Genomic DNA, 21,985 nt, shown 5'->3' with positions numbered 1-21,985 from the left:
TTTTCACGGTCCAGTGGGAACCAGGAAAGCGGTTTTGTTGGGAACAGTCCCTTCTGTCATCAAAATCATTTCTGTCATGGCATATAGGAAAGAGTGATCTCACCTTGCCAAAGGAGCCCTGTCCCAGCACCTTCAGCAGCTCAAACTGCGAGGGATCAGCCTTCTCAGAGCCTTCCTTCACATGGTGTGTGATGTTGAACTCCTGCACAACACCTTCTCCCTGGAAAAGAGGGGACACGGTTGGCCAGGGACCCCTGAACAAGGGAAAGCAGCCCTATCGGATCATGGAACAAGGGTTGGAGCTACAGACCCCCAGTAACCACGTCTGAGAGAACCATGAAAGCTGGTGCTTGTCACAGGTATCAACATCTGGAATAAATAAGTCAGGGGCAGGCAGCACCAGGCAGCCTTGGCAAACTCCCCCTGCTCTCCCGACGGCTCCGCTCACCGCGGGTGCCGCGCTGGCTTTGAACTGCATTTCAGAAGAGTGCTTGCAAAGCACCTTCCTTTTTAAGGCACTGGTAGCAAAAACAGGAGTGTTTATGCCACTAAAAATCCCACAACACACACACAAAAAAAATACGGCACTGTTGTCAAAACAGGGCCAGGGCTGGCAAAAATCAGACATGTTGGAGCCCATCTGCTCGGCAATCTGAGCAACTCTGCAACATAAGTCTTAGTGCATCTTCAGCACATACAGATGATGCTTTAACAGACTCGAGGCTTCAAGAAGATTGAGGGGAAGCCAAGGTCTCTGGCACATGTTTTGTTTAAAACACATTATTTTACTTATAAAAAAAAAGGAAAGAAGAAAAAATAGATTTAATCAGCATGAATAGAATAAACTCATCAAGGGAGCTAGGCCAGCACTCCAGCACAGCCACAGACCCTGAGGTGATGCTGCAACACCTCTGTTCCCAGCAAACCTATTCCATACCTCTGATGACTGAAGCCCCCCAAAAAAACAGCTTGTGCTGCTTTCTATTGCATCCCAAATACACTGAGACTTTTTATAGTTGTAGTCTTCCATCTGTGCCTTTCCCTCTACTTCTCTTTATCATGCCTAGTCAGTACATCTGAACTTGGATTTCCTCTGAGCTTGACCTGCTCCAGCCCCTCTCCCACAGGGTGGGCTGGACTCAACTTCCCACTCCTACAGACATGACTCTTACTCAGGCCATAAATCCCTTGTAGCTGGACATCTTGTAAGGGCAAGTCCAGGCTCCTCAGCACTTCCCTCCCACGTTATCCAGTGCAGATATGGATATTGCTTTTTGGACTCCAAGGCCAGCAATTATGTTCCAAAGTGCATTGAGCTCGGTTCTCCCTGACCCTTGGGCAGACGTGGCCATCAGAGGCTGCAGGAAGCTGCAACCACTATTTCGTTTTTCCCCTTGCGGAGTTGGGGGGAAAAAAAAAAGAAATTACACTTTATTTACTAAAGCTACTCAGACACTTGGTCGGGAACCACCTAATCAAAGCAGCTTTTAAACCCAACAGGAACCAAGTGCCAGGCCCTGCCTCTCCTCTGCCCCAGCCCACTCCCCACCCTCCCAGCGCCTGCGGATGTGGTTGCCCACCTGCACTGAGCACCCACCCTTCCCTCCCCGCTCCCAGGCTGGGCTTTTCTCTAGCTTAGGAAGTGGCTCTGTTCCCATGGTGGTGGCTTTGCTCTCTGCTGTGTTCCTCAGACAATCAGAGCTGGCAGAGGAGCCCACACTCCCGAGGGGTGCAGCAGGGACAGCCCGAGCACGGGGAGGGGGCAGAGGCAGAGGAGCTCCCTGGTGTTATCCTGCCTTTCCCTGACCTCAGTGATCACAGGGGAGAAGGATCCTATAATCCCTGCAACATGTTTTCGTGTTCCTTATGATCTCCCGCTTAAAGCAGCCACTTTGCATTTCTGGTTTCGTTTGGAGGCTTAGTCCCTGCAGAAAGCTGCCATGAGAAACAGCTTCCCACCTCTAGCCAAGAGCTGGAGCAGGAGCCAGCTAAGAGGTCTCCTCCTGCTAGTCCAGCTCTCCAGAGTGACCCCACAGCAGGGAGAGACCCGGGGAGGGGACCAGTGGAAGCTGTGAGTTCTTCCCCTCCCTTCATATTCCTGAAAACACTAAAGAGAAACCAGTTCTGCACAGCATCAGCACCTGTATGACCACACATGTTTCACCCCGTAGCATCACACACCTATGCTGAGAGGAACATTTAAAATGAACTCCTGTATCCACCTCTGAGGCATTTGGACCCATCCAGGACCTGTTAGGGAGAAATTCCTCCCTGTGAGGGTGGGGAGGCCCTGGCACAGGTTGCCCAGAGAAGCTGTGGCTGCCCCATCCCTGGAAGTGTCCAAGGCCAGGTTGGATGGGGCTTGGAGCAACCTGGGCTAGTGGAAGGTGTCCCTGCCCATGGCAGGGGGTGGGACAAGATGAGCTTTAAAGTCCCTTCCAACCCAAACCATCCTGTGATCCTCCTACCACAGCTCCTCTGGAGCAGCAGAGCTGTGTTTCCACAGCTGTGGGAATTCTTTGCAACAGCAAAACCTGGCATGTTCAACTGCAAGTGGTTTCAGCAGCCCAAGCTGCAGCTGAGGGCAGGCAGGGTTTGCATACACAGCCAGACCACACACACCAACGAGGCCAGCAGTGGCACCAGCTCAGACACTGCTGATAGAGACACTGAGAAACGCTTTGAGGTGCCATTTGGCATCTTGCTGACACAAGGGAGTGTTTCCCTCCCATGGACTCGTCCAGCAACTTGGAATTCAACACTCAGGACTCTGGCCAGCAGCTCTTACAGCCTGGTTAGCAGCACACCACAAGTGTCCAGCACAAGAGCACACCGAGACAAGTTTCTTCCAACGGCACCATTAAAGAACCATCCCAGAAAGCAGAGAAAGAGAAACAAGCCAGACTGCTCCGAATATCCCTCGGGAGCATCAGCCAGCGGGAGCAAGGGAAGCAGAGGGAGGCAGGGCCGTGGTACTGACCGGGCTGCTGAGCTGGCTGGGGGCAGGCAGCTGGAGGCTGCAGGGCTTGGCTCGGTGCTTCCTCTGCAGCCAGAGCGTGAGGAACGCCCAGAGGCGAGGAAGTTTAGGGTCGCTCTCCATCCTCCCATCCCGATCCACATCGTCCAGCCCCAGGAACCGCCGCCCCCGCCAGCTCCCAGGGCTTTGGGGGGGGCTCAGGGTGCCGGAGGAGGAGATACAGGTGGTTGGAGGCGGTGGCAGATGCGCAGTGGGGACGAGAGAGTCGGTCACACGGAGGCAGGTTCACTCTCCCACTCCCCAGCAACAGCTCTTGTGGTTGGGGCTTTTTTCTTCTTTTTTTTTTTTTTTTTTGGGTTTCCTTTTAAAAAAAAAATAATCTCACGGCTCCTCGTTCGTGTTTGGGTTCCCTGGCTCAGACAAGACACTGATAGAAAACACACACGGTCTAGTTAAATTGATTTCCATCTAGTGCTGCCCGAATTTCACGTCAGGCTGTGAGCTTTGAGGTATTTCCACAACAGGGCAAAATTCTGAGAAGCCACTTTTGTCTTTAAAAAGGAAGAGGAAAGCCCTTGAGAACCCACAGAGAAGTGTGACACCACCTCGGAGAGCTGCACATGTCTCTGCTCTCACACTGGCACAGGGATGATGGGATTCAGGGTGAATCAAACCCATGACCATCACTGGGATTTGAATTCAGTCCTTCACTTGCATAATGCTGCACAAGACTTCTTGCTGTGGATGCTGGAGTTATCTAAGAACAGCCTGGGAAGGTCCATGTGAGGTGTTTTTAAGGGCATTTCTGATGCAGAGGTTCCGACCCCACTGTGGCTCGGATTATTGGCAGGACAGAGCAGAGGTTTTAGAGGGCTTGTTTTGCCTCCTTCCCCCTCCAAGACTGTTCCCCTTTGACCTTTCCATCAGGGCAGACAGATGTTTTCCACAGCAAGACCCTGGGGTGTGCAGGTAAGAAAGAAACCCCTCAAAATGAGTCAAAATACGCCCACACACCTTTGCAATTGGAAATATCCCCGTGTCAGCGTTATTTCTGAATTACTCCAGAGAGCACAGGGGATGAAAAGGGGATCTTGGTTTGGACCAGAGAGACAAATTATGACTGTCTTGCCTCCTCCACCCCCAGAACGTGCTTTTTGAGAACCGATAGTGAAAGACCCAAATGACTTAATGCCAGCCAGGCAGCTGGTCCCAGCTCCACGGGGAGAACCTCGGCGGCTGGTGAGGCCCGAGGAGCTGGGAACAGCACCGTGCAGCTGCTGGGCACAGCCAGGAGCCCCAAAAAACTCAAACCTCCCTCCCCCTGCCACAGTCTAGGGAAGGAGGAACCGTGTCCACAGCGTGCTGCCCAAAGACAAGCCTCACCACTCCCAGGGAAGCCTCACGCTGCTCAGTGGAGCCGTGCGGGAGAGCAGCCAGCTCCTGATAAATCCTGTCCCAGCCAAGACAATTTTCCACGTTGTGTTACCAGCGTGGGGAGAGGAGCCTCAGAAACAGACAATAAAATCCCCCCCCTGCTGTGTCCACACAACTGAAAGTGCCCACCCCAGCAGGGCGACAAGATCAGAAAACCACAGGAGATGCAAACGACAGCACGGAAAGGGGGCTGGTGTGGGGAGGAAGGAGGAGGAGGATGAAGCCAAGTCCAGGATGTCACGTGAGCCATAGCTGTTCTCTGCACCAGCAGTCCCACAGAGCTCTCAGCTCTCAGGGGCGGGTGGCAGGAAAGGGTTTTGTTTTCAGAGAGGTCCCTGACGTGGGACGACCCGTCATGGGACAAAATGCAAATGAAAGGGATGAGTCCCACTGCAAGGGGCTCTCTTACCTTGTCTGCTGAGTCCACGAGGTCTTTCTCTATCCAGGTGATGTCGGATTTTACCTGTGGAACAACAGACAAGCATCAGCACAGAGGGGCTGTGATGTTCTGTTAAACTTTTCCCAACTAACTTGTTCAGCAAGACCAGGCGAGCTGTTCACAGTCACTGGTGGTGTCCCACCAGCCACTGCTCCTCGGGGTGTGATTCTGAGCTGTGTGGTGGCTCCAGGAGAGCAGCTGGAGCCAGCTCCTGTTACATAAATTTATGTTGACTGGCTTTGATAAACTCTGACAGAGCGCTCAGGACACGGTGCTGGCACTTGGTTACACATGTCCCCCAAGAATCAGAGCACCAAGGAGAGAGAATTAATTTCTGGCAGGTTGATTAATGTCTAGATCAGATTTTACTCTCTGCTACACCTGGACAAGCTCCAAAAGCATCTGTCCTGGGTCTGCAGAGAAGCTTGGCACCCCCATGGCAAAGACTGGGCTTCTCTCCTGGGCACACTCAGCAGTTTCTAAAGCAACCAGGAGGAACATACTCAAATACCAGAGCTCCCCACATCCCTTGAGGGCAGGGCAGGGCCAGCCCAGCTGCTCTGACAGGTCCCCAGCAGCATCAGAAATGTCAGTTTATGCTGCCTCTGGGGCCAGATGTGAGTCTGTGAACCCTCGTAGGGAGAGATGCAGAAGCATTTAAGGGGAGCTCAGAAAAGAACTGCTTCTCAGCTAGGAAATGGCTCCTTCTCCTCCAGTAAACTCAGACTTAAGGGAAGGAGTAAGTTTTTGCAAGGTCAGTAAGTTTTTGCAAGGTCGGTCCCCAAGCCTGGTGTGTTTTGATGAAGGTACAGAGACTTGCAATCTCATCTGGGTACTCTTTCCCCTGGTTTTTAGATCACGAGCCAAGTTTGAATAGAAAAATCACCCCCCAAAAACCCTCAAATCAGAGGATTTCCTCCGAGAGGCTCAAGTCTTTGGCTGTGAGTGAGATAAAACATGTGACTGCAGGGAGCAAAGGGGGACTTGAGCTGTGACTTCTCTGGTGTTTTCTCAGGAAGTGTGAGAGCAGGATGGAGCCCACAGTGCCAGCACTGACAACTGGGTGGGCACAGAGTGACCTGGAAGTGGGACAGGAGTTCCAGAGAGGGAGAAGAGAAGGAAAAGCAAGCCTTGAGGAACGGGAGGAGCTGCATGAGAACAGTGAGATTAGAGCTAGGAATTAACTAATTTTCAGCTCCAGATCAGAGGGGCCCCTGCAGTCACCTCTTCTTCCTCCTCTCCACTGCTCTGCCCTTGCTGCAGGAGCAGGCAGGATCTCTTTGGGACTGGGAGAAGGTGGCTGTCCTGCTGCTGTCACTGCAGGAAGGGGATGCCAGGGCAGCTGGCTGACACATCCACCAAAACCCCAGCTGAACCCCTTCCTGAGTGAAAAGTGATCACAAAAACCTCAGCAAAACCCCCTCCCCGGGGATCCCACCCACCCACCAGGAAACCAGCTCCTTCCTGGCTCCTTCAGACCAGGCACCAGACCCTGCCTGGGATGGGGACGGATGGATTTCATTCGCACAAGCACGGATGTCTCTGCAGGTCCATCCCACCAGCACACACTGCTCCTGGGAGCTCCCAGCCACCTTCCATCACCCACAGTATCCAGAGAGGCATTTTACACAGATCCCTGCACTGCTGGGAAATGGTATTTGCTGCTCCTGGAAAATAGAAGGACACCCCCACCCACCAGCCAGGGCTGAGCCCGAGAGGTTCCCTCAAGTCAGAGGAGGAGACAACTTTTCCAAACTTCCCAATGCTGCCTTCACAGATGGCTGAGCCACCTCAGATCAGGGGCTGGGGGCATACTGAGGGTTTGTGGTTTTTTTTCCAAGTTCAAAATACGAGTCCTCTTTCCCACTTTCTCCCCCCCCCCTTTTTTTTTTTTTTTGAGGGAGGATTTTACAAGCCAGAAGCCAAGAGACAGGTTTTGTTTTTGCTCGCGTTTTGTCACTTTGCTGGTTGAGACCGTCACATCTAAATGCAAGGAAGAAGGAAAAAAAAAAAAGAAACCACCCTGCAAAAGCTCGAAACAGATTCTGCTCTTGGCATTTCCCTTCCTATTCATCAACAACTAACCAGAAGCTGTTTTAATTTCTGTTGCTTCAACACATGCTCTGGGTCCCAAAACACTCCCAAAATCTGGCAGCACCTAGGAAAGACACTTCTTAGAAAGCAGTTGTACCCTCCAAAATGCCTTTTTTTTCCAAAAGAGAAGTTGTAAATTAACCCTGGATAAGGTCTGGCTCTCTACTACCGATTTCTTGTGTCCTGCAGAAGAGACAGAGCAGATATTTTATCAGACACTTGCCTCCTGGATCCTTGGTTTGCTGCGGAAGAGGAGCCTCAGCATCTCCAAAGCTTTGGGCTGTTATTCTCCCATCCTTTCCAAGCTGGATCCTGAGCTTTGAGCCCGGAGCAGTGCCCAGAGCAGCACGAGAACCCCGTAGTTATGTCACTGGGATGTATTTTGGGAGTTTTTGCTGAAAGGAAACCGCAGTTTCGTGTGGGGAAATCGCTTTGTGCGGCGACGGCTGCACAATGCGGCGGCCAAACCAGAACACTGGACGGGCTTTACGGGTGCTTAGGCGTGGAAAGAGCCATCAGCAAATCTCAGCTGCCTTTTCAGGAGGATCAGGCCAGTCCCCCGTGTCACACACAGGAAAAAAAGGGGAAAAAAAGGGCAACTTCAGGCGCTACACGAGGCAGCAACAAGCAGCTGAGAGTCTCTGTAGTTTCCTTCCTCAAAATTTCCCTGCCCCTGCTCTGAGCAGTGCAAAAGCTGAGTCCAGCAGGGATGCAATCCCTGTAGGATCAGTGGAATTGCAGCTCTCCAAAGAAGAGGCCAAGAGGAGGCAGCAGCTTCTGGATCAGCACAGGAAGGACATGAACCTGCTGGAGCAGGGCCAGAGAAGGCCATGGAGATGCTTCAAGGGCTGGAGCCCCTCTGCTCTGGAGACAGGCTGTGAGAGCTGGGAATGTTCAGCTTGGAGAAGAGAAGGCTCCAGGGAGACCTTAGAACCCCCTCCAGTGCCTAAAGGGGCTCCAAGAAAGATGGGGACAGAGTTTTTAGCAGGGCCTGTTGTGACAGGACAAGGGGAAATGGTTTTGTGCTAAAAGAGGGGAGATCTAGATTAGACATAGGGAAGAAGTCTGTTACACTGAAGGTGCTAAAAGCCACAGCTGAATGTGGCTGGTTTCCTGAGGGAACTGGGAGTGCACATGTGGCTCCCTGTTTTCCTTGCTTACATGGAAGTTGGGAGAGAACTGATCCAGAACCACAGGGCTGGAGCCCTTCTTCCCTCTCTGCTCCCCATGTCTGCACTGCCTGACTTGGCCAGTTCCCATCTCTGTCCCTATTAAGGTATCCCTGCCTGTGTAGCAGCAGAGCACAGAGCAGTGTCTCGGTGCAGGATCTGTCCCCTGAGCCAGCAGACAGGGTTGTGCAACCCTCCCATGAGATGTGGGTGTGCAAACCTCACGTGGGGCCCCAAAGCAGCGTCCCAAGGACCTGATACAGCAGATAACCCCTGAGATGGGGCAGGGAATCATTAAGTTATAGGATAGGCTGAGCTGGAAGGGACCTTAAAGCCCATCTCATTCCACCCCCTGCCATGGGCAGAGACACCTTCCACCAGCCCAGGTTGCTCCAACCTGGCCTTGGACACTTCCAGGGATGGGGCAGGCACAGCTTCTCTGGGCAACCTGTGCCAGGGCCTCACCACCCTCACAGGGAAGGACTTCTTCCTTGTATCTAATCTAAGTCTCCCCTCTTTTAGCTCAAAAACATCCCCCCCTTCTCCCCCCCTTCCCGTGGAAAAGAGGAGACACTGCCTGAGGGGTGGTGGGTTGGGCACTGGCACTGAAGCCAAGACCCAGCTGTAAATTCTGCATGGACCTGCTGCCACTGGCACCTCAGCACTAGGAAAGGCAATCCCCAAACCCAGTGCTGCCACACACAAATGCTTCCCAATCCTGTAATCCAATTCCATGCAGGACAAACCTCCAGCATCCTCCACCTTCCCGACAGCAGCTCCATAAAACAGGACACTCACAAGCCCTACAGATTTAAATCAGAATAACCAGGGATTGCCTTTGCCTCCTGCCCGGGATCCAGTTACAGCCCACTGAGCACTGGGAGGGAAGGATCAGGGTTTCATAAACAGGAAGGAGATGGTGTGAAGGACTGCAGCCTGAGGAGAGACAGCTGCTGTCACATCCACAGGCTTCCCAAGTGGGAATGGTGCCCCACACCAGACCAAGGGGGTGTCCCAGCAGAGATTTCAGCTGCTGCCCAGGAGGCACTGGGTGAAGATGACCTGAGACCCCTCCAGCACAGGCGTGATGGAACGGGGGAGCTTCACACTCAGGAATGTGGGAGCTTCACACTCCAAACTTCTGCATGAAGTTATTTTATGGGACCTGCTGCAGAGCAACAACCCCCCTGTGGAGCAGCAGCTCCTGCTGTGGAGGGAGCCTGAAATCAGTGGGAAGCAAGAGGTGCTGCAGCTCTGCAGGGGGAGCGAGGCTGATGTTTGCTGTTGTGGAGAGCAAGGGCTGCTCTGCCTGGAGCTCTTTTTTTTTTTTTTTTTCAAGTGGTGGTTCTCAAAAAGGGGAACAAACAAAGCAGAGAAACCTCCCCAGCCACAACCTGCCCTCCTGCAAAGGCCTTATTTGGGCAGGGCTGGCCCTTGGTCTCATTTGCAAGCGAAGGGTTGGCCAGAACCTCGTCCTTTTGTCTGTACTTTTGTGGGGGATCCCCTCCAGTGCCCCTGGGAGCCCGAGAAATCCTGTGGGATGCTTGTCCCTGAGCACCTCTGCCCCTCTCTGAGCAGAGACACTGAAGTGAAGGGCTCAGATGGGGGTCCCTGTGTCTGAAGGGAGCCACCAGCCCACACAGAGGACAGGCTGGACCCCTGCAGGGGGGTGGGATGGGGAGAAGGAGGCAGTGCCTCAGGGTGAGCCATTTTGCCACAGAAGGAAGTGCTGCCCTCAGCCAGGGGACGGTGAGATGGCCGTGCCAGCAGCTGCAGATTTGAACTGGTTTTGCTGCCTTCCACCGACTTCCAGGAAATCTGAGCACCCCCCACAGGAAACCTGCCCTCGGGGGGGATGCCCCAGCTGCTCTGGGACCTCCTGGGAGCTGAGAGGTGTCACCAGGAGCCTGTGCTACACACACTGAGCTGCCACCACCACGTCAGCACCGCCACACCCCACAGAAATCAAATTAACGTCGCCACAACACTGAACGAAAGAGGAAAATTTACACAAAATCCGCCCCTTGTCCCTCCACCACAACGACAACAGAAATTCCCCCCGATCATTCCACTCTCTGACGTTGCTCAGGACTTGTTTTGCCTCTCTCAAGTGCTATCCTTGTCTCAAAATCCTCGTGAATCCGAGTCACAGCACCAAAAAGGCCGTAGTGGGTTGGCCCTGGCTGGATGTCAAAGCCACTCTCTCACTCCCCTCCACAATCAGACAGGGGAGAGAAAATATAACAAAGGGTTCATGGGTTGAGATAAGGTCCAGGAGAGATCCCTCACCAAATACCATCACAGGCAAACCAGACTCAAATTGGGGATATGAATTGAATTTATTTCTAAAAAAAGTCAGAGCAGGATAATGAGAAGTAAAATAAATCTTTAAAACACCTTCCTGAGCCCGGTCAGGAGCCAGGTCAGAGTAAGCAGTTGAAAACAAAAGTCCAGCCAAGCAGAACAATTTGTAAGATCCCACCAGTTTCATTCAATTGCCAAAAATAAGAAAAAAAAAAAAAAAGGCCACCTGGGAGAATTGGAGAGTTTCACTTGATCTAATTCAGTGGGCATTGCAGAGTCAAGGCTGGGCTCGAGGATTAAACAGCAAGGCCACCTCTTTCAGGCTTACACACACCACACACACAATTAAAGAAAACAATAATTTGAAAGCTCAAGTGGATTAAAAATCCTCTCTGCCCAAGAGCAGGTTCTGCCCTCCTCCCCTGCACGTGTTCCAACAGGTTTATTCCCTGGACATCCTTCCAGGGCCATACAGCTGCCTTCACTTCCAGGCATGAAACCTTGTGGGCTCTGCTTTTCTCACTCCAGCATCATCCCAAACATCAGGATCCAGCACCACTGCAGGGCTGCCTGCTCAGAGTGAGGGTCTGACCACTGGCTTGCATTTTTATAAGACAGAGTTACTTTTGCATTAATATGTGAAGGCTCACAATGGGAAAAGGGTCAGGGGGAAAAGACAGGAGAGCTCTCACTTGAGCTCCTCAGCCACTTCCAGCCACACTCAGAGCAGGAAAAGCTGCAGAATTCAGTCCTGGGTGTTTCATAAAAGCAGGGAGAGGATGGAGGGAAAAGATGTGCCCGTGCCCATATGAGTCATCAAAGAAACAGCAACAGCTTTTGCAGAAGGAGGGAGAAACAGGACAGTGTAAATCTTCGGGGTCAAGGACAGCACTCAAAAAGAGGAGGGAGATTCTTGGAGCAACCCAGGAGGATCTGCAGGGAGAGGAGGCTTCCTCAGCCCTTTGACTCACGCTGATCAAGGGCATTTCCTAACAGACAAAAGCCTCAGGGGTGTCAGGGCCTGGGGAGGAAGGGCCACGGCGGGGTGGCTTTGAAGGTGGAAGTCCTGGACAGAGTCACTGCTACAAACACAGCTAAGGAACACCAGAGACTCCGGGAACTGGGACTTCCCAATGAGTGGATAAGGACGGGGGCGGGTTCCTGGCAGGAGCTTTGCAGGAAGGGATTGCTGAGAGGGAACAGGGCTGCACGTTTCACCCCACACCATCTCCAAGGACTGTTTTATCGGTGCCCTGAACAACAAAACCAACCAAAAACGAGGGAGGGGGAGGAAATCCAGGGGACACAGACAGGCCTCTGCCCAGTGAGCTGTTGGTAACACTGGTGTCTAGAAATCCTGTTAATCACTGCCTTCATGCCCCAACCCTTACAGGGCCAGAGCAGCCAGGAGAAGTGGATGACCAGCTCTGTCTTGGCATGGATAACACCAGCAGCCTCACCCCATACGGCTTAAAACAAAAGCCTGAGACTCTGAGCATCCTAGAAGCACTCTGCAGTCCTCCTCATGGCAATGGCTCTCCATTCACAGAGGCAGCCAAATGCTCAGTGTAAAACTGACTTGCTGACCCTTGGGGAGGACTTTGCTGCCACTCCAAGCAGTGATCCTGGCTCCCCACAATAGGGGTGACAAGCAAAATCCCTAGAAAGGGAAACCTTGGACCAAGGCACCCTGTTTGGTGTTTAGGTGGAGCAGTTCCACCTTTTTTTATTCTTTTCATGGCCCCTTCTCTCACCAGCACATTCACTCCTCTTATGTGTGACCCACATCCCCTTCTGCACAGAAGGATGGAGAGGAAGGAAACACTGCAAAATCCTGGAAGCCACAGACAGACCCAAGCTCCAAGCCCCATCCAACCTGGCCTTGGACACTTCCAGGGATGGGGCAGCCACAGCTGCTCTGGGCAACCCGTGCCAGGGCCTCCCCACCCTCACAGGAACATGTAAAGGCATCACAGTAAAGATGTGATGGGCTCTGTCACCCCGAAGGGGCTGAAGGTGACAGGTACCAGTGTCTGCAGCCACAGGACAGGCTGTGTCACCCCAAAGGGGCTGAGAGCCCAGGGCACCCTGCCACCCCTCGAGCACATTCCAGCAGGTGGCACTCGGAGCATCTTTAATGCCCAAAATGTTTTTTCTGTTCCAAGACAGGACAGAAAGAGCCCGAAGCATCCATTTCATAAACGTTCACATCATAAACACCCCTCTGGGAAGACTCAGCACTCCTAAAACAGGGGGATCTCAGAAATGATTACAAGGGATGAGGGGTTTTCTCAAGCAAAGCCTGAGGGTGAAAAAGGGAGAAGGCAGATGGTGGCTCACACAGCAGAGCTCCCGTCCTTGTGCTTCACAGCATCCTTTTTGATCTGCTCAGTTTTTAACTCATTTGACCAGGGGAACCCAAAATATCTGCTTTATATCAGAGGGAGGGCTCAGGTCCCTTTTGGAATGGAGAGAACAGAGATTCCAGCACAGGCACCCCCCTCATGCTCCCCACTCTGCTCCCCTCTCCTGGCTGTCTCCAGGGCCGTGCTGGCAGCAGATTCTGAAAGTGTCTTAGAAAAAAACCAAAACCAAACAAACACACTTTCTCCACCCTTTCCAGGCACTACAAGCCACAGCTGGCCAGGATCAGCTGACAATGAGCTGTTTGGGCTGAAGACACAAGCTCAGGCAAAAGATGTTCCCAAACCCCACCGAGACTTCCCGACAGCTCCAGTGCCCCTGCTGTCACAGAGCTGTGAGAGGAGCACAGGGAGCCAGCAGGACTTTGCACCCAGTGAAATGAGATGCCAGAGAGGAAAACACCTTTAGCAGCCAGGAGATAAGGAACTACTTAGTTATGCAGCTTCTAGAGAGCAAATCAGTCTCCATTGAGAAAGTGCAAAGGATACAGCCTCCCCTTCCTGCAGCCCTGAACACACTTCCCAGCAAGGAGGAAATGTCTCCTCTCAGCAAATTCCAATCAACTCAGTGCTTTGCTGGTGGTAAAACCAGGAGACTCCATCCCAGGCTGTCCCAAATGCAGAATCTCACTCTTTGGAACCAGCAGGAAAGCACCACCTTCCACCTGGGTTTTGTTTTTTAGTGGAGGATATGAAAACTCCCTCTAACTGAACTATAAAATACAGCACTGGTTTCACAACAAGAAGCAGGGCTTGTTTGCTGCCCTTGGAGTTATCGTGGGATGTGGAAACTGTTCTCTATCGCAGGAATGCCGGAATTCCACACTCCTCCCACAGCACACGTGCTCCCGGCGGCTTCCTCGCTGCAAGACACACAAAAAGTGGTCTCAGGACTTGCTGAAGCCTTTTCCTGGTGCCTGCCAGGGGCTGGTCTCTGGTCTCAGGGGCTGGTCTCTCCATGCTGGGAGAATCCAGCTCTCTCCCACCCTCTGGGAAGGACACACAGGAGAGACACGTTGCAGGAGAAATGATTGTCACATTTTCACGGTGGCTGTGAACTGCAGGAGTGTTAAAAGCTTAAAAAAACACCCCCGTGTCCAAAACACACCCTGAGCTGTGTGTTACCAACACCCCGGTGAGAGCGCACAGGGTGAGCATCTGCTGCAGCAAAGCCACATTTTATCACTTAATGCTTATAAAAGACACGGATGCAGCCACCAGCCACCCCTTCCACGGCTCAGCTGCTCTGCATGGTGGGTCACAGGACCATAACATGAAGGTCACTATCCATCCCCTTCCCAAGCAGCACAGCATGGGAATTACAGCCAGCCTGAACACTGGGAACACCATGGTTTGTCCTGTTCCCCTAAAATGCTATTTTAAGGAGTTTTCCCACACACACACTCTGTCCATGTGGAGACCCCAGGGGTCCCCTCCTGACCCCAGTCCTGGTGCAGAGCCATCACCTCTGTAAGCAGAGGCACATTCCCAATGTGTAGCCAGGCCAGCCCAGGCTGTCCAGTTAAACCCTCCCCTCTGAGAGTGGAGATCAGTACAGCCACGTCTCAGAGAGCTTTGGGAGCACAAAGAGATCGTGTGCTCAGTCCCCTCGGTGTTCCCGGAGCCACCAGCAGCCCTGCCCAGACCGAGGTTTCGAGTACAAACAAGGGATAAACACCTTCATTTTCCACATCCAAAGGGGTGACATTTCCCAGCTGTGCACTCCAGGACTGGCAAGGGAAACCCTTCCTGCCTCAGAGCACGGTTGCAATGAGATCAGTGGGAATTGCTGGGAGGCAATGCCTCTGCTTCCCTCCCCTCGGAGGCTGCCCCAGGCACACAGCGAGGGGTTTTCCTAAGGGCAAAGGAGAAGGGCTCCAGGCAAGGCAGGAATTCCTAGAGAGCTGGGACTACCCTCCCTGGATGGTCCCCAGCCCCGTGACAGCCCCTGGCAGGCAGAATGGTGTAGCCAGGGGGGAAAATATTATTGCAGCTTCACCTGGAGCTATGGAAGGAATTTACTGCTCGTGTCCAAACTAGGCTTCACTTCCAAATAAAGCTGAGACTTGTAAAGCTGCAAGAGCTTCAGGCAGATTGCCTGTGTGTGCAGGGAGAGTCACAGAGCCAGTGACCCCCAGTAAACCCAGCCAAGGGGACTCCAAGCTCCCAGTTGCTGGGGTGGGATGATCCAGGGACCCAAGCCCACTCTGATCCCTTCAAAAATCAAATGTGAATGAGTTCTTCTGGTTGAACTCTTCTAGGTCCTCTTCAGTGCCAGCCATCACCACTGTCCCTGGCACAGAGGGAGCTGCCACTGCCACATTCCCTGTCTCCATCTCCCTTTCCCTCAGTCTGGGAGAGGAGCCCGTGATTCCTCTGTGGCTCTGGGGAAGTGCTGGCAGAGCTCTGGCCTTGCTCACGCTGCCTCCTGTATCCACAAAGAAATCAACTTCAGCAATCCTGTGCCCCCAGCTCAGACTGCCAGGAGCAGCCTGGGCAAAGAGAGGGTGGCAGGAGCCTCCCTCACTTCCCTGTGGGATCAGGAGCTCTTTTAACTCTGACAGAGAGAGGGATCACAGATTTCCTCCAGGTACAACACGAAGTAACCGATTTTCATGATTTTTTTTTTCTCCCTTCAATAAAAGAGGCTTTCTAGACACAGAACATGAGGCAGTTTCTATGAACCCACGAGGGGGGTGGAAATGGAAGGGAAGAAACCGGAGTGGTTTGGATGGGTTGGGGCACCGTGTGGGAGGGCTGCTGGAGCACTGCTCCAGCCTCTGCCGCATTCCTCCTGTGCAAGTCCTGTAAACTGACCCCTCTTCAATTATTCATTAGAGTCTGCAGCTCATCAGAGACTCTGCTCCTCAAACAGGCATTTATTTGTGTTTTTTAAGAGCTCAGAAGCTGCTGTTCCCCAAAGCCCTGCCTTGCCAAGGACGGAGAGCAAACGCTCTGCCAGGAACGGGCCGGGAGCTGTCAGGCACTGCTGGAGAAACAAACCCGCTCGATTCCTTCAGCTGACAGGACGAAGCAGCCAGTTTAAACTTGGAGCTTTACCACTGACAGGCTGGAAAAGCCAAACATTGAGAGAGCAGCCGTGGCTGCAGCCCCTGCGAGGCAGGGGGAAGGCAGATTTCCAGGCAGCACCACGAGATGTTCTGCTCCCACCAGGTTATCCCAGGTCCTGCCCAGCCAAGGGGGGGCCAGATTTGGCCAGAGCACTCTTGGCTGGAAGGAGCAGGAGAGGGGCAGTGGGCTGAGAGGGGATTTGCTGAGGAACCTGCCCCTTCCCACAGCTCCACAGCTTCCCAGTTCTTGGAGAAAGCAGCAGCAGCTGTGCAAACACACACGGCCCACTGCAGGGCAGCCACTTGTTTGTTTTGAAACCCTTCATGTTAAGAAGCTGTGATTAGTTGTGTCCAGTTCTGACAGGGATCACACCACTGGACACGATTCCTGTCCCACTCTCAGCCTGGAGCTCACGTGCAAGGCTGGCACAAGGGCTCTCCCTCACCATCCCTTGCAAGATGCAGCAGGGAAGAACCTTTCTGCAGACTTTCCCTGGTCAGGACATGAGGATAAACCAGCAGGAGCTACACAGATCTGGGAAAAAGCCTTGTCTTCCCCTCTGCTGCATTCCCACAGCCAGGCCCAACCTGAGCAGGTGGGGCACCACATGCCTGGTTCATGGGCAGGAGCACATCCCTCACTCCAGTCTCAAAGGTCTCTTTTATGGCTCAGAGCTGGAAGAGTTCAGTTATTCCCTTCCCCAGTTTTCACTGTGCTCTGTGATTATCACCCAGGAACAAGCTGATCAGCAACCCCAGCCTGCACCATGTTCCCTCCAGGGAGAGTGTGGGCTCACTCAGCACTGCAAATCCACTCCTCTGCTCTTCATTATGAAGTGATTTCACTAATTGGGTGTTGTACTTCCATGCATAATTCCTCACACTTGGCACCTTCAGGGAGCACGGGCTCACCCCTCAGCCTGGGTGCAGAGCAGGCTGGCAAACCCCAGATATGAGAGGTTCCATTCTCCCACTGAATTCAGTTGCTGTTCCCCACCTCAACAAGGACCACTTTCAGCCAACCTGGCAATTAAAATCTGGAGAACACAGGAGAGAACAAGGCTCAGCACCCAGGACCAATGCACAGAGCTGCCAACCAGCCCTGGGCTTTCAACCACCACCATCAGCAGAGAGGATGAGAAAAAAAATCCATCCTTGAACCTAAATTTGCCAAAGGCTCCTGTTCCTGCAGTGTGGGATCAGCATCCCGGTTTTAGGGATGTGACCATCCTGTTCTCAGCACAAATCCAAAACACAGCCATCATGAAGAAAATTAACTCTACCCAGCCCAGAGCAGCACAAGGATCTTGCAGGCATTCCCAAGACACACAGGTGAACACACCAAGGAACGGGGCTTGCAGGGACTTGTGCACCACAACTGTTCTTGAAAGGTGGAATCCACCACGGGATGTGAAACGCACCAGCTGTCCTGGGTAGGAAGCTGAGTTGGAGGCACAAAAGCAGCAAGAAGGTCCCTGAATGCAGCCAAAAACATCCCCTCACTACCTCTGCAGTGACCATTTCACCATGTTTCGTGCCCAAAGACCCCAAAGTGCAGCAGCAGCAGGTGAGATGCTGACGGAGGCATCCGGTTCCGCCAGCCTCGTGCTACCAGCTGTGAAGTTCCCGACTCTTTTGAGGAACTCTTGGATTCCCTCCTTTGCAGAGTGCCTTTGGTTACTGCCCAGGCAAATAAGGACTGCACTCCTGGCAGCATCCTGCTGGCAGGGGCAGGGGAGGGACGGTGCTGCTGTGTGGGCGTTGAGTAATCGCCGCTGTCCCTGCTCCGGGTTATTTTTAGAAGAGATCCCAGAACGAGCCGCAAAAGGATGGCGAGTACAGACCTGGAAAAAAGGTGCCTCTTCCCCCTACAGCTCTCCACACACAGCACAGAAGGGTGTGGGAGGGAGCCTGAGCAACCTTCAACTTGAGAACAGTCACCTCAGATGGTGACGGCCGCTCGCTTCCCCTGCCTCAGTCCTTGCTGTGGGTAGAGCCAGTGCCAGGAGCTGCTGCTGACGTCTACACTCCAAGTGAACAGAAAAACACAGATATTCTGGGTGCTGCCTGTGCCCCCATCTGCAGCATCTCAGGGCAGAGTTTGCCCTCAAGTTGAAGGTATGTGTTTATAGGAGGGATTTCACTCGTGCTGGTGGCAAACATACCTTGTACAAACTTGGAAAACGACGCCGAGGTTATTTCAGGACCACGTAGCAGGGCTTTGTGTGTTCAGAAGTTACCCAAAATGGGATTGTCAGACACTGCTCACAGGCACTTTGGCCACGGTGCCTCAAGAAAAGTGGAAAGCAGGACACCTGCACCAGCACGGGGCTCTTGTGGCTTCCCTGCTGTGGGATGTTGGACAACTTGCCCACTGCTCTGCTCCAGCTTGGGCTTCACGTCCGTGTCCCACAGACACAGAGCAGCAAAGGGAACCTCAAGTGCTTTTTGGCCTCTACCTCATGATCTTTCTGTGGGGCAGCATCTACAGATGCAATCAGCCAGGGTTTGTCTCAGTGATGTTCTTCAAAGAAAAAAAAAATCTTAAATGATTTTTAAAGCAACATCCTGCAGCAGCTTTTAGGGGAGGGCAGTTTAGCCAAGTGTTTGAAGATGAAAGAGGCAAAGTCTCAAGTCTTAGAAACCCGGCTGGAATCCAACCAGAAGACACAGATTACTTTTTTCCCCATGCCAGAGATGCAGGCACAGTGAGGAACCATAAACCCACTGCTCTCAGGGGAGGGAAATGCACAGTTTCAGTGACTTGACCCACACCAGATTTCTTTGCAGGCTGCTGGAAAAGTGCCAGGCCAGCGAGTGGGACAGAAAGGCAGAACATGCAGGTGGGATGCAACAGCACTGCTAGAAATCCACAAAAATTCCAGGGGGGGGGAAAAAACCCCAAAACCCAAACCCGGCTGAAATGTAGACAACTGGTTTTTAGGTTGAGATTTCTTTTACTAAAAATACAGCGTAACCAACTGGAAAAACAACACCACAAGCCCCCAGAGCCTTTAGCAGGGACGATGATTCAGAGGGAGAAGCTGCCACAGGGCCCTCGCTGAGGGTACAGCACACAACAAGCTCTTGACAACCTGCTTGGCAAGGTTGCCCAGGGCAAATCAAACATGTTGTGTCATTCTCCACAGTTGGAGCGTGTTATGGATCAGGAAAGGAAATCCTGAAAGGATTATGATTTCACGGTACTGAAATGGCTCTTCTGCTCTGGAGTGTCTGGCAGGGCAGAGAGGAACAGGCTCAGTTAGGATGCTGTGACAGAATCAGCACTCAGTCCTGTACTTGGGGAGGGCTCACATCAGAGAAATCAAGTCCTTCAGCACCACACTGTTCATGTGTGGGGCAGGATGAGCTTTAGGTGCCTGAAGAAGGAGTAGCAGGTTAAGATCCTTGCTCAAAGACAGCAGCTCAGCTCCCTCTGCCATTCCCAGCTGATGCCAATGGGGATGCAAAGGACAACTTGGCAGAAGTGGAGCTTCTCCCAGCCCCACCAAGGCAAGAGAATAAACAGATACCAGGCACTCAGCAAGGGCAGCTGTGCCAAAACCATCAAATACTCTTGCACTTCTCATCCCATCTGGCAAGATCACAACACAGAGAGAGGTGTAAACACGGCACCGAAACACCCCAGGGATTCTCACTTCTCGCCCTCAGCTGCAGCCTCCAGTCCTGCTCCCGTGTGCTGGACCAAGGCAGCCCTTTGGGAAACCTCCCAGGCACGTTTGGATGACCAAAGGGACGGGAAGACGGGGGTTTTATCTTTCTTTTTGGTCCTCTCCAGTCCCTCACGCTGCCACGTGCGCTCATCCCGATTACGGCGCAGCAGCTTAACAGGGTTTATAAATAGTCAGCTCACACCCCCCACCCACCTCGGGGGGACGGCTTGGAGATGTAACCCTGGAGCAGTTTTACCTTGGCTGGAAGATTTCCACCTTCTTCTGGGGCTGCCTGCCCGTTCTGCAAAGGAAGAGAGCCTGCTGTTAGCACGTGCTGGCCACGGGGTCGCTCCTCACACCCCTTACCAAGGCCGGGGGCTTTGGGAGCCCTTCACGTGGGACAAACAGGGCAGGGTGGCACTTTGGACGTGGTACAAGGTGGTTGAACGCTCCCCCCCATGTATCAAGGGGACTCCTGTCCTTTAACTTGTTTAAAAAAGGCTTTTGCCCGGCCTCTCCACCGTTCCCTCAAATGAAATTAGGGATCCTTATACACCAAATGTTGCCTGTGGGGTGAACATCACCCCTGCACTGCTCCAGCTCCTGCACCCTGAGGTGGTGGGTGCAGGATGATCCCGGTGCTGCAGACACTGCTCCATCCCACCCCTCTGCACCCACACTGTGGCTTTCCCTGCACTGTTCCTCTGGAAGCAGCAAGCAGGGAGACTGGGCGAAGCCGGGAGAGTGCAGTTAACAGCCATTGTGCCGTGACACCGGCTTTAAAGGGAACATTTATCAGTTATTTATTACCCTATCACAGCTGATACCTGCGGGAACTGTGCCCCACCTGCCTGGCTCCGGGTCCAGCCCTGCACAAAGTCACGGAGGGTGACCTGGAGTGGCACCGACCCGTCACACCGAGCGCTGAACCCCAGAGGGATCAGGTTCGGCGCTGGAGGAACCGGCGGGAGCAGAAGTGGGTGGGATTTCGTTAAGACACAGATACTCAGAGCAGGATAAGCACGTACAGAAGGTTTTCTGCAGACTGTGGAGAAAAAAACAAGGGCAAGAAGACTTTGACGTCTGTTTGCACCGCAGTCGCAGGCTCCAAAAAATCACGGAATTCCTCTTTTTCTCTAAAAGAACGAGGCCAATTTATTCACTCCTTTTCGCAGGTTATGGCCTAAGAGAAGAGTTGCAATGCCAATGTATTTTGGCCTCAGATTCTTATTGGAATGACTGGGGTTTAGAGCCTTTCAGGAATGGACAGAAACAAAGCCAAGTCCTTCCCTGGAGAAGCAACAACTCAGTGATATGATCGGCCTGGCTTCTGTCTCAGGACTCCACTATCCCCTTCCACCCCTTGGGCCAAATTTAACTCATTACCTTTTAATATCAAGCAAAACTTACAATTGCTGATCTTGACAGAGCTTTGGGGCCACAGTGAAAACTTCCCTCTAACGCTGCACTTGCTTTCTGCAACATTCACTGGGCACTCTCCAGCTTCCCACAGGAGGGTTTTAAACCACCACTGCTGGGTTTGCACTGCTCAGCTCCCTGCTCGTGGCTGGCTCACAGTAACAGCTGTAGGGCTAAAAAGCTGAATCTAAGCACAGGTTTGTTTTTCAGACACTTCAAATCCACAGACAACAACCCAGAGTTTCCATATATCTTCATATTTAGGTCCCTCCACTCAGTCCAACCTGTGTTGCCCCAAAGAACAGCTCAGTCCTACAACACAGAGTACCACACACCAGCTGAGGGCATCACCAGCCTGACTCTGGCCCTGCAATATTTGCATCAATATGGACCCACTCTGAGCTCCACAACTCACCTCAGTCCCAACTTAACTTTTAAGTTCCAAAGTATTTTCAGACAATGACTGAAAAAAAAGCAACAGCACCACCTCACAAGCCAAGTTCTCCCCGAGGAATGTTGCCCTGGTGTTTACAGGGAGCTCTTGGTGCCATTAGCACAAAGAATAGCTGAGCAGTGAAGTAAGATTTGTGTTTATGAACAGCCCCCACAACGAAGGGGGGGACACAGCACTGGAGATAACCAGACTTGGAAACACAGTGATGTTTACTGGCTCAGCTATCACTGAGCAACAATTCCTAACTGGCTGCTAATCCAAACCAGAGCTCAGGGAGGGCTGGTTTTGTCTAAAACAGCTCAAGAAGCAGAATTTCTGTGTTGGACAGAAGGAAGCAGTGCCTGGCTCGTGGTCTGGAGAACAGATCTACGAGGCAGGTGTCAGGAGAGGGGTGAGTTCATGCACCACAGTTCAAGTGCTGTGTTTTGTCAGCTCCCTGCTCCAAGGAAGACTTGTCCTACACATTGCTGTTGACAGAAATCCATCCCACCTGGGGATGGAAGGGATGGGGAAAAAGAAAGAGAACA

At 52.6% G+C, this 21,985-nt stretch overlaps 1 protein-coding gene across 3 annotated transcripts in view; it reads right to left on the bottom strand.

Annotated features, from left to right (window-relative positions):
* The window catches only part of RPS6KA1 (ribosomal protein S6 kinase A1), a 39,715-nt gene that overhangs the window by 13,299 nt on the left and 4,431 nt on the right, over positions 1–21,985 (bottom strand). Inside the window, exons 2-4 of one of the 3 annotated variants that reach the window (XM_064635037.1) lie at positions 19,842–19,886; positions 4,821–4,874; positions 104–220 (exon numbers count right to left, since the gene is read on the bottom strand). In XM_064635037.1, coding sequence (XP_064491107.1) covers positions 104–220; positions 4,821–4,874; positions 19,842–19,886 — 216 coding nt within the window. Of the gene's footprint in view, positions 1–103; positions 221–2,980; positions 3,174–4,820; positions 4,875–19,841; positions 19,887–21,985 lie in introns of those variants that run through there. The other 2 variants (XM_064635039.1, XM_064635038.1) reach the window with 2 other exon arrangements.

The sequence above is a fragment of the Pseudopipra pipra genome, chromosome 24 (genome assembly GCF_036250125.1).
Source record: "Pseudopipra pipra isolate bDixPip1 chromosome 24, bDixPip1.hap1, whole genome shotgun sequence".
In the NCBI taxonomy this organism is placed as follows: domain Eukaryota; kingdom Metazoa; phylum Chordata; class Aves; order Passeriformes; family Pipridae; genus Pseudopipra; species Pseudopipra pipra.
This window is presented reverse-complemented; position numbering and strand designations above follow the sequence as displayed.